This window comes from Clarias gariepinus, chromosome 11 (assembly GCF_024256425.1).
Source record: "Clarias gariepinus isolate MV-2021 ecotype Netherlands chromosome 11, CGAR_prim_01v2, whole genome shotgun sequence".
NCBI classification, from domain to species: Eukaryota; Metazoa; Chordata; class Actinopteri; order Siluriformes; family Clariidae; genus Clarias; species Clarias gariepinus.
This window is the reverse complement of record NC_071110.1, coordinates 1,007,672-1,020,783: the sequence shown is the minus strand read 5'-3', so window position 1 is coordinate 1,020,783 and position 13,112 is coordinate 1,007,672. Positions and strand designations below refer to the sequence as shown.

The window sequence follows — 13,112 nt, the reverse complement described above, 5'->3', positions numbered from 1 at the left end:
ACAAGTTAAAAACAGACAGACAGTTACATCCAGCAATAAAGACAAGTGACAGTCAGTTATAAAGACAGACAGACAATTGTCTATAACAATAACAGATCAAATGCCAGTCCAGCTCCTCTTGCCCCGCCCCTCCTCAATCAGCAGGCAGGTCGTATTATTTAGACCAGGCCCATTTGGCCACGCCTCCCGAGGCTGCAGTGAGAGCCATAAATACAGAAAGACTTTCTGTTGTGCGGGTTATTTTTGCACCAGGTACCAGGCAGACTATGCACACACACACACACACACATAACTAGAGACAGATAGACGTCAGTGTGTGTGTGTGTGTGTGTGTGTGTGTGTGTGTGTGTGTGTTCGTGCCTTACAGCAGTTACGCTTTATACTGCGTCTGTTTCAAAATCACAGTCACAGCAGTGTGTGTGTGTGTGTGTGTGTGTGTGTGTGTGTGTGATAATAATACAGCAGGGTGTATTTCAGTTCATTGTTATTAAACCTGTGTTTATGGAGTGAATAACGTTAAACAGCACCAGTCTTTACCACCAGGGGGAGACAAAGTACAAGTTTCAAACTGTATATCCTACATCCCTTTTTGTTCATTTACATTTAAAATATTAATGTTTGCCTTATTTATTACACGCATTAAACAGTCTGTACACACAATGTGCTATAAAATACCATATTATTATTATTATTATTATTATTATTATTCATCTAGAGCAGGTGTAGTTGTTCTTTTGCACCACTAGAGGGCAGACAGTGACCGCTGCTGTTCTACTGAGAGCCGCTTGATAAGTAACTCTCATTTTTCCCGCCTGCTCGACCCTGAGCCATCAATCTGTCAAAGCTGCTAAATGCTAGCAAGCTAACACGCTGCTGTCAGTAGTAACTCTACACCCTTTCCTGAGTAAGTTAGTGTATGAGCTGTAGGTGTGGCCTTACCACTAACTCCATTAACATTAGCTTTTCCGTGCTAGCAAATGACTAGCTTAGCTTTCCTTCTGTTGTATAAACTGTAGCTGGGCGTGTACACTAATCTGGGTTCAGATATAATCTTTATCAGATTTTATTAGGTTCAAATTTCTTCTGAGTTGGACAGAAATACAGACACAGAGTTCATGAAAGACACTGAAAACTAGACAGAGAGACACAGAGACAGACAGATGGGTAGGGACAGAGACATGGGAAGAGAGACAGGCAGGCAATTAGAAAGACAGGGAGACAGACAGGCAAAGAGATAAAGACACAAACAGGCAATAAGAGAGACAGAAACAGTAAGAGAGATAGAGAGACGGAGGCAGTGAGAAAGACAGAGAGACAGACAGAGGTATAGAGACAGACAAGCAATGAGACAGACACGTAGGCAGTGAGATAGATACAGACAGACAGTGAGATAGAGACAGACAGGCTGTGAGACAGATAGAAAGACAGCCAGGCTGTGAGACAGATAGAGAGACAGACAGGCTGTGAGACAGATAGAGAGACAGACAGGCAGTGAGAGTGAGTTACAGAGATATCAGGAACTAACAGATAGAGGGACAGACAGCCAGGCTTAAAAAAAAATGAGAAAGAGACAGACCATCAGTGAGTGAGATACAGAGACAAACAGGCTGTGAGACAGATGGAGAGACAGACAGGTATAGAGAGAGATAGAGAGACAGAGAGAGAAAAAAAAGTTTTCTTGTTTCCAAAATGCAAAAGTGTGAGTTTTTATCCGTAAATGTAACATTTAACAAATGTCCGAGTCTCTCTCTCTCTCTCTCTCTCTCTCTCTCTCTGCCTGTCTGTGGCCTCTCACTTTCTCTCTCTCTGTTGGCTTCAGGCTGCAGTATGACATCATTTCCTGTCTGTGATGATGTAATGTTGCCGTTCAGACCGTGTGACCGTGTGTGAACGAGCACGATGAATAAATAAAGACCAGAGTGTCTGTTTACACACACCACACACACACACACACCACACACACACACACACACACAGAAGTGCATCTTTACTCCTCTGTCTTTAAGCCCAGAGAGAAAGAGAAGACTAACACTGATGTTGTCATAGCTACTGATCTCTGCATGTAGACTCTGTCACACAGTCAGAATTCAGCACTCAGCACTTTCATCTCCACCATCAGGTTCTTACGCTAATCCTGAGCGAGAGATAGCGAGATAAACGACAAAATGCTCCAGTCATCACATCTTTATACTTTAGTAACCGCCATGCACAACACTGCCACCATGACTTATTTACACACACGTTAAAACACTGAGCCTCTGCGCGGCCGTCTGGACTGATAGGTTAGACGGGATGCACACGCTGGACTTATTTCAGATCCTGATGCCATACTGAATAGTGCTAAAGCTGTATCATATCAATAACAATGAACTGAACTGATGATCAGCTGATACTGAGTCTGATCAGCAGGGCTCGGGTTTTATTTAGGACCGCTTTAAAATAATTAAGTGTAAGACGTACAGCTCTCAGCACTGGCTCATTCTAGCAAAAACAGTAAGCAGTAAGATCTTTTTAATTGACGAACCACACCTTCTATGTTATGATCGGCTACAAGAATTCATTCTCATGTATGATTGTTAGATCATCACAGACGAGCAATTATTATAGATTTTGATACTGATGGGTCAGCCACAGTAAACAAAGCACGATCCAGTATGCAGTAATCTGGGTGTGGTTCATCTAGTCTATATAAGAGATCTATGGATGTAAATAAACTCTTTAATCACTTATTTGTGCTCAACTCTCTGGAATGAATGAATTACTGATTCAGTGCTCGAGTCACTTGCCTGAACCTTTAAATGACTGACTTTTTACTTAACAGTAATTGAATCACTGACTCTGCATTTGACTATAAGAACAGAGCAGAGAGGAGACGGGGGTCTCGTGGAGTGCAGGGGGCGCTACTGAAGACCTTTTTTGACTCTGTGGTGGCCTCAGCCATCATCTATGGAGTGGTCTTCTGGTGCAGCAGCATCTCTACTGCAGACAGGAAGAGACTGGACGAGCTGATAAGGAAGGCGGGATCAGTCCTGGGGATTCCCCTGGACACTGTACAGGAGGGTAGGGAAGCTGTGATCATCACTGGAGAACGACTCTCACCCCCCGTATACAACCGGTTTATCTCTGAGCAGCTCCTTCAGTGACGGACAGTCACATCCTCGGAGTCTGAAGGAGTGATATCGAAGGTCTTTTCCTCCTGCTGCTTTTAGACTGTAGAGTCAGAGCTGCTCCCAGTGAACCAATTCAATTCAATTTTATTTCTTTTTTATCTAATCACTTACCGTAACACACACACTGTTATTACTGTTTATACAATATCTTAAATATAGGTACAATAGCTAATGTTTTTTTTGCCATAGCAAAAAATACTATTTGAAACTGTACAGTATTACATTACCTAGTGCAATTTGACTGAAAGTGTAACTATTGTATTGTTTTTTCTTTTTCTTTTGTATTTATACACTGTACTGTCCCTACTTTATGTTTGCACATTTTTCTTTGCTGCTGTAACATAAACAAAGGTATATTTCATCTTATTTCATCTCATCTTATCAATATTTGAATCACTGACTCTGCACTTGACTTACTGGCCTGAACACCAGAGAGAGAGAGAGAGAGAGAGAGAGAGAGAGAGAGAACAGCGGGATGATTAATGGGAGGTGCTGCACTCGCGGTTTCAGCCAGGGCTTCCCCATCTCCATGGCGATTAAGTGCACTTCCTGACAGGTGTAGTGGGTCAGTTCTCACTGTCAACACTGTGTGAAGAGGCGCCATGAGGGGGATAATTCACAACCCTGTTCTGAGTGTAGTAGGGGATTAAAAGCAAGAAAGAAAAAAGAAAGAATAGTAGTGGAGGAATAATAGAAGAACTGCAGTGAGAGTGAGTAACATCAGCTGCTTATGGGTCTCTGCTGTAACACTTTATTCTAAATAGTTGTGAAAAACAGAGATACATGTGGAGAAACGCAGACAGACAGACAGACAGACAGACAGACAGGCAGACAGACAGGCAGGCAGGCAGAAGGGTGGAGAGATGGACAACTCAATACAGATCCAGTTTAGAGGGGCGGACAGTTCACCATCAGACACACACACACACACATACAGACACACAACAGCACACACACACACATGTGTGCCATGCACTGACTCTGAGTGTGTGTGGCTTCAGTGTTTATGTCTCTGATTGGCTGGGTTGCGTTAACGAGCAGGACTCTGTCCCCCCACACAAGCTCCGTTTTCCCCACGGCGTCACTCAGTCTCTCAGTGAAATGCCACAGCAGGATGGGGGAGTGAATAACACACATGCGTGCACACACACGCACATGCACGCACACACACACGCGCACACACACACACACACACAGATTTTGCTGGACACTCATAAATACAAAACAAAATCTCAGCTAGCTTTGACCTTAACTACGTGTTTGTGTGTGTGTGTGTGTGTGTGTGTGTGTGTGTGTGTGTGTGCGCGTGTGTTTAGGAGTAAAAGGGGAGCTGCGCTCACTAAAAGCCTTCCTCTGATGAGTGTGATGGCAGCATCATAAATAGCGAGCTGTAGATAGCAGGCGAGTGTCAGCTTACAGACTTAACACGTGATGGCAGAGTTTACCGCAGAGAGAGTGAGACAGAACAGAGAGTGTGAGACTGGAGAGAGTGAGACAGAACAGAGAGTGTAAGACTGGAGAGAGTAAGATAGAACAGAGAGTGTAAGACTGGAGAGAGTGAGACAGAACAGAGAGTGTAAGACTGGAGAGAGTGAGACAGGACAGAGAGTGTGAGACTAGAGAGAGTAAGACAGAACAGAGAGTGTAAGACTGGAGAGAGTGAGACAGAACAGAGAGTGTGAGACTAGAGAGAGTAAGACAGAATAGAGAATGTAAGACTGGAGAGAGTGAGACAGAACAGAGAGTGTGAGACTAGAGAGAGTAAGACAGAATAGAGAATGTAAGACTGGAGAGAGTGAGACAGAACAGAGAGTGTGAGACTAGAGAGAGTAAGACAGAATAGAGAATGTAAGACTGGAGAGAGTGAGACAGAACAAAAAGTGGGAGATTGGAGAGAGTAAGACAAAACAGAGAGTGTGAGACTGGAGAGAGTGAGACAGAACAGAGAATGTGAGACTGGAGAGAGTGAGACAGAACAAAGAGTGTGAGACTAGAGAGAGTAAGACAGAACAGAGAATGTGAGACTGGAGAGAGTGAGACAGAACAGAGAGTGTGAGACTGGAGAGAGTAAGATAGAACAGAGAATGTAAGACTGGAGAGAGTGAGACAGGACAGAAAGTGTGGGACTGGAGAGAGTGAGACAGGACAGAGAGTGTGAGATTTAAGAAAGTGAGACAGGACAGTGAGTGTGAGACTGAAGAGTATGATTAAGACAGGACAGGGAGAGACAGATGGATGCAGAGAGAGTGAGTTTGAAGATAGTGAGACTGGGGGAAAAATTGAGACAGACAGAAAGTGAGACTGGAGAGAAATAATAGGATGTGCCATAGTGAAGATGATGAGAGACCTGTCTCACTGTGCTGTAGAGAGATAATAATGAGAGACCTGTCCCACTGTACTGTAGAGAGAAAATGAGAGACCTGTCTCACTGTACTGTAGAGAGAAAATGAGAGACCTGTCTCACTGTACTGTAGAGAGGTGATGAGAGACCTGTCTCACTGTACTGTAGAGAGGTGATGAGAGACCTGTCTCACTGTGCTATACAGATAAGATGAGAGACTTGTCTCATGTTACTCTAAGAAACAGATCGATGTGTTGCTATTTCTGCAGTTCCTGGCGCAGAACACAGCAGCGTGACTAATGATTTATTTAACGGATCAGAAAGCGGACGTTTCGTCACGAGCCGGGTTTAAACTCAGGCGCTGAAGAATATAAATGATCTGAATGTTACAACTTCCATAAAGCACAAGCTGCATTCCTGCTAATTCATAGAGAACTTTACACACGGAAAGGACAATCTGTGCTGCAGAGCTTGAAACGAGTTTTTACAGACCACTGGTGTGATGTTAGGAAACCACGGCAACAGACACACACAGCTGACTCGAGACGAGAAATGAAAACTCACCCTGATGACTTCTGGTGTCTGTTGGATTAGGATGGTAGACCCCGTGTCTCTCCCGGTGATAAACGAACCCAAGGCTTTAGCAGGAGTTGCTAAAGGTACAGATACAGGTACAGATGTAGCTACGGGTGAAGGTCCTGGTGTGGTTTCTGGTGCAGGTGTAGGCACAGGAGTGGAACTCATTTCAGTCTTAGCCAGTGTGTCTTGAAGGAGACGCATGACCTCACGCTCTTTTGATTGAGTTCCTGTTCCAGCTCCACAATCCACAAGCTCCTGAGCAAAGCTCTCAATGCTCTCCAAAATACGTATCAAGAGAGCACCATCATCTTCTTCTCCAGCTCCTTCTGTGTCACGATTTATCGGTTTGGTGGACAGAGTGGCAGGAGGATTTGGACAAAGTGGACCATTAGTTCCCGAGGGGCCAATCTGGTGCAGATTTTTTTGGTATGCATTTATCTGTCTCTGCTTTGGTGGTAGTGGAGGTTCCTTCTGAATGTTCTGAGAGAGACACTCCAAGTCCATTAGCAGTTTATCAATCTCATCTACACCTTCCCTGGTGATATGGGGAGCTGGATTTGAAAGTGTGATATGGGATGGCGTATAAGCCTGGTTACTTCCTGGTTCATTTTTGGGTGTAAAGACAATTCCATTTCGACTGAGATCAGGAAGTTGGTCAGTGGTGCCAGCACTGGGAACTGACATCATCTCAAGTCTCCTTGAAAGTTGCGCGGAGTCTGAAGAACTAGTTCCCTGCCTCCTGTCTAGTGCCCGACCGATGTCCACGTCCTCCTCGATGTACAGGGTCTCCATTGAGGCGTCTTTGGAGATGCTGTTGGTGGACGAGGAGGAGGAGGCATCATATCGACCAGTGGAGTTGGGATAATGAAGGGTGGATGGTTTGGTACTGATGGAAGAAGAGGAAATGTTGGAATACTGCAATCCATTAGAAGATGAATGAGCAGGGAGCGATACAGTGAGACCTTGAGCAGATGTTAAACCTCCTGGGAGATCCCTGGTGCCATCAAGAGACTCTGGAGATGGGCAAGATGAAGTTTTTGCCTGAACTTTTGTTGATGGAGGGGACTGGACCACATCCTCATATCGAGGAGGCTGATCATTTCCAAAAGGAGAAAATGGCCTTTGCTGAAGTCCATGGAGAGTGTTGACCAGTTCGGATAGATCGCTGTACTCGGATCTTCCTGTATGCCCAAGGTCAAGATCAAAAGGCAGCTTCTTTAAATAGCTAGAAAGTCGTGCCATCATGGTTTTGTAAATAGCATCCGGATTTCCAGAATCATCTCCATCTCCAGTCATGGACTTCCTCTTTATGCACTGCTTTATAATGTCTGTGCACTTCTTCAGATCCTCTGAGCACTTCAGCAGGATGTCCAAGCAAGCTTTGATGTCTTCCCCAGAAGCATTGCTGTCTGCTTTGGTCTTCTCCAGAATCCGGGCAATGAGGTTCTCTTCTGTGAAGTTGTTAAGATAAAAAGAGGCTGCATTGTTCAGGTTCTGCTCCAGTGAGATGCTTCGGTTCAGCTTCTGCTCATCCGGTGCTGATTTCTGTGGAGGACAGTTCTCATCGTTGCCAAAGTGTCCGTAGATGACATCAAGGTCAGCAGACCTCCGGCTAAACGAGTCAGGCCTCACTTTTCTCCCTTTCCTGAAGGTCACATGACTAGAGGAGTACTTCAGCTTCTCGAAGGAGAACTCTTTCATCTTTCCGCTGGCCAAGTTAATCGCCTCACCAGTGATGTCTTTCAGGCTCGTCGAGCTCTGAATGGCAGATCCTTTCTTCAGTCGTGGAGTGACCTGATAATGAAAGTCCTCTCCAAATCCAACATGACCGCATCCGCCATTTTCAAGCATTTTAGACACGGATTCGTGGTAGCTGAGTGGCCGATCGGTGTAGGTTTGGGAGGAATCCAGGAGCTCAGCACAGGTGCTACGATGAGCCACAGTGCAGCTAAGCCCATGTTTTATTGCTCCACATGGTCCGTTACAGTAATGCACTGTCTGCTGAACGCGTCGGTCAACTACAACACTGTTATAATAATTTATACTGCTGACCACAATGCGATATGTCGCTGCCATCTTCTGTACACATCAATAAATTAACAAAGAAAGGAATCGGTCCCAATCGAGCACAGTGATGAACAACAATAGTTTTGCGGAGACTTACAGTAATAAAAGGGTTACATCAAATACTGCTGCTTTTGCTGACGTTCAGGCCAAAGAACAAATGATTTCCATTAGCTGTGTCCCATCCTGAAGGCAGCAATTGTAGCATTAGCGGCGAGGCTATCCATTCCTCAGCGTGAGGCCCTGTGGCCTAATGACAGGCCAACAAACTGCGCTCCAGATCATTTCTCCCCAGCGGAAAACACAGAGGTCCTGCTGAGACTTCTGTCTTGATCTGTTTAACAGATGTGCTTTCCTTCCTCAAGCACACACTCTCTCTCTCTTGATTTTTCTTTCCTCTCTTTCTCTCTCTCCTCCTCCAGATAAATAGTTTGCTCAGCGAGGAACCCCTGTGAATTAAAAAGAGAGAAGATTCTCATTTAGACCGAGCAACATTACAGAGAGACAGACAGACAGATGAGACACCCAGACATATAGCACAGTACAGACTGACAAACAAAAGAGACACAGACGGACAGGCAGAGGAAGACAGAAAGGTAAAGAGAAAGAGAGACAGGTAGCCCAAACAAAAGGGAGACAGAGAAAGAGAAAGGCACACAGATTAGCCAAGGAACAGACAGAGAGAAAGAATGAGAAATGAGCAGAAAGAAAGAGGAATTTATACACATGCAGACTTAGACAGACAAATAGACCAGTCTTGTGTCAGACAGATGGATGGATAAAAAGATATAATAAATAAATAAATACATAAATAGAGAGAGAGAGAAAGAAAGGCCAGTCCATAGACAGACATTTACACAGACAGATAAATACAAAAAACAATAGATTGACTAACAGATGGATCGGTAGATAATTGGTCAAAACTTGTGTCAGTGGAAAGCCAGATGATGTGAGTTTACTTTTTTTTGTGGGATTTTTGCATTTTATGTTTTTATGTTTTCTATGTTATACATTTTCACTAATTTAGCCTTTAAACTTCTTTTTGTTGTTCTCCCGAATTTCCAGTTCCCTCTGGGCCAAATAAAGATGCCTTATCATGAATAGAATAAAACAGAGTACCGCAGTGCATTATGGGTACATCTCTCTGCATGTCAGTGCATTAACTGTACCCCTTGAAAGCGACAAATAAACGAGTCCCACAGTAGTGCACTAGATAGTGAACAGGGTGCGGCTTCAGACAAAATGACTAGTGATTAGTGATGTTTATGCCCTTTATTTACATCCTAATTACACTCTGCCTGTCCTATCACAATGATAATAACCGGTAAATAATAACAGGCTGCAGTTGGTAAATACAGCTGTGGAGGTTATTAATACCATTCCAGGGGTTTCATTTCAGAAGTCGAAAAAAAAAAAAAACCTCACTGTACACTTCCTGTCTCTGAGATGAAAAGAGAAAAGAATGAGCAAATAATTGGAGGGAAAGTTACAGAGAGAGCACTAAAACCCCGCAATCTCCCTGCAGCTACACACACACACACACACACACACACAAATCTTATGCTCTACTAAGGCTACTACCGTGGTACACTCCTTACTACAGTAGTCTGGTGGTTTGGGACGCAGCCCATCACCATCGCACTCACCAGCGGCTATGCTAACTTAGAGTGATCTAGCAAAACACAATTCCAGTAACAGTGGTTTGGGACACACACGCAGTGATGCAGTGCTAGCTAGTCAGAGAGTTAGTGATGTTGAGTAACTATATACATTTTTCTTTTTAAAGGTTTTGTCTGTACACTGGGTCAGAACTCACTCTTCCAATAATATCTTTACGGTTCATACACTGGAGGACTAAAAACCAGTCTCAGAAAACTTTCTGTCTGTCTGCATGTGTGTCCCGCCAGATTTTGTCACAGCATCACACAAAACTGGCTGGACAGAATTGAACGAAACTTTGCCAGGTCTTTAGTATTTGCCTGAAGTTAAACCTGCAATGAAATCAAATGAAATCCAAATGTTGAGTGGAAGGGACGTTATGAGCTGTTTTGTGCCAGATTACATCACAGCTTCTAGTGCTTTTTTCCCTTGAGGTGGGCGGGGCTATATGCATCACTCAATAGATCCGATTAATGTGATAGTTTAAGGAGTATGAGGAAGACTCAGAACAACCGTAATGCACCTACAGGCTGCAAAACCTCCAACAAATGGTACGTACACTATGAAAAAATAAAAATTCTAACTTTATTTGTCACATACACAACCATATATATAGTATCAACCTTGTGCCATAAATTAAATCAAAATGCTGAGTGGAAGGTGATGTGCAGGTGCTGATCAGCATCATTTTTAGCTTTAACCTTTTAACTATTTCTACAAACTGCGTACACATCAACGACTGGTACTCTCGCTAGTAAGTTATACTAGCATGTTCGCTTTAGGTTCCTATAAATATTTGTGAATAGTAAAGCAAACTTTTAGAAATAGAAATAATACACACTGTTCATGCTGGCTGTGTTATAAGATACCTGTGTGGTTCGTGTTATCGAGAAACATTCCTAAAAACTGGCACGTAAAACTAAAAATGTACCCAGATGGCTAGCAAAATTCTGTTTTTAGATAATGCTATGTGGCTAGCAAGATAGATAGATATTATTCATAATAATCAGTACTGATGTTTAAAATTAAATTCTAGGTAAGCTCAAATACATGAACTATACATTCTTTTGATAGCTAAAATTAGTTTGTTGAGTTTTGGGTAACATTAACTAGTTTTAGGCTAGTTAATGCTAACTAACAACAATTCAGGTAGCTAGCTTGCAAGTGGTGTTAATAGAAATATATTTAGAGGAATATGAGGGTAGAAGTGTGTCAGTTATTATTTCATTCTGCCCCTGAGGCAGCGCCACCTACAGGTCTATAATGATCAGTGGGTTTGCACATCAAGGCTTAATTAGCGTTCAGCTAAAGCCCACAGTGTGTGTGTGTGTAGTGTAATTAGAACCAAAAACAAACAGCCTACAGGGTCTCTAGCTGAAACACACACACACACACACACACAGAGTTATCTAATCTGCAGATCCCTCTGCATGCTGTTTACACAGAGGAACATCAGAGACGGAGAGAGAGAGTGAGCGAGTCTATCTGGCAGCAGCCACAGAATTCTGTGCTGGTTTACTTCCAAACCATCGACCTGGAAAACCCCAAAATCTGGGCCAAGCTCCCTACAGAGCCACTGTTAAATCACTTTCCTCACTTTTGTCATGGAGTCTCTCCTATTAGCAGAAATCCATCCAACCTAAAACACCAAACTGCGGCCTTCATGAACATCCAGTTAACCGGAGAATTGCTCATGTCTTATGTCTCGCTTCTGAGTTTGAAGACATTTTCCTTACATATAATAATGCACATTTGGCGAGTTTTTTATTTCAGATTTAAGACTTGCTATACAATTAGGATGATTAAGTAATGGCACCTTATATAAGCAGCAGGGGTTCGTGTTTCTCTGTGGGAGCTGATGCACTGCAGTGGCTGAGCTGCATTACTGGACGTTTTGTGCTCTTCTACCTTTTAGATGTTATTTTGTCATTTTCAGCTCTCCTTGTGTTTTGTAGGTGGAGCTAAATCAACTTTGCACTGAGCAAACTTGGCTTGAATATTAAACAAGCCTGAGTAAATGAGCAAAACTATCTTAAATGAGGTGGATTTTTTTAGCTCAATTCAGCCACAGAAACAAAAAGCATCCGAAGTAATAAAATCTTTGGACTCCTTCACGTTCGTCTTTTGTTAGCAGCGAGCTCCTTGGGACAGTAAACTGTGCGGTCAGTGTTACTGTCGGTATGGTGAGTTTCATCACGAGAACTCAAGGTTGAGGAAACAAGTAGGAATCCCCAAGTCCTGGGATCTTTCCTCATGTTCCTACTCTGAGGTTTCGTGTTTCAGTTGAACGCAGCATGTGTGTGTTTCCTGCAGGAGTAACGTTTAATGTAAAATAATCGCTAAGCAAAAGACAAAAGCTCTGTTAAGTCTGCCACAGACGGAAGCCCATAGCTGGCACGGAGCTGTGTGTGGTGTGTGTGTGGTGTGTGTACTAGATGGACGGTTGTCTGATGGATGACTATAATAAGTGGAATAGAGTGAGTGATGTGTGCTGTAACATGAGCCACGTTAACTCGCATTCGTCAGTCGGGTGATAAAGCGTTCAGGCGTCAGAGTGATGGATAAACACCACCATGGTGCCTCGGTGACTCGACCTGCCAGGAAACACACACCTCAACCTTCAGTCCTGGCCTTACACACACACACACTCTCTCTCTCACACTTACACGTGATTTTGAGAATGCCTTTCCATATAAATGTTTCACACTTGGACAAGATGATGATCAGCTTGCCTTCCCTCTGCATGTTTATCCAGTTTTACACACACACACACACACACACACATGGTTACTGCAGTACAGTGGCTACGTCCCAAATCGCACACTAATTATGTAGTGATGTATACTTCAGTAAACATGTCATCAAAGAGGGTGGGTGTGTTCGGTTTTTGTTACTACAAGCATGCAAGAGCAGGTTAAACTTTGTTTACTTTAATGATCCCCTGAACCCAAGGCTCACTCCCAGCTGAACCCCTTCTAACAGAAATCAATCACTTACTCTCACATCGTCTATACCGCTTTATTCTGTATTCAGGGTCGCGTGGGCCTGGAGCCTATCCCAGGAGTCAAAAGTCTAGACACACCTTCTTGTTGCAAGAACAGTATCGTGTCGAGTGCGTTTGTAAAACCCATCAAGCTCCATGATGATGAAACTGTCTCTCATGAAGACCTTCCCAGGAAAGCAAGACCAAAACTGAGCTCTGCTGCAGAGGAGAAGTTCATTTAGAGTCACCTGCAGTGGCGGCTGGGGGGCGCAAACCAAATTTAAATTAAACTTTTAATAATCGCCTGTAAATAGCC

At 43.5% G+C, this 13,112-nt stretch overlaps 1 protein-coding gene across 2 annotated transcripts in view; it reads right to left on the bottom strand.

Annotated features, from left to right (window-relative positions):
- Window positions 1-13,112, bottom strand: part of ppp2r3a (protein phosphatase 2, regulatory subunit B'', alpha) — a 61,690-nt gene that overhangs the window by 22,428 nt on the left and 26,150 nt on the right. For both annotated transcript variants that reach the window (XM_053507393.1, XM_053507394.1), the window contains one exon: window positions 6,076-8,603. In XM_053507393.1, coding sequence (XP_053363368.1) covers window positions 6,076-8,166 — 2,091 coding nt within the window. In that variant the 5' untranslated portion in view covers window positions 8,167-8,603. The remainder of the gene's footprint in view (window positions 1-6,075; window positions 8,604-13,112) is intronic.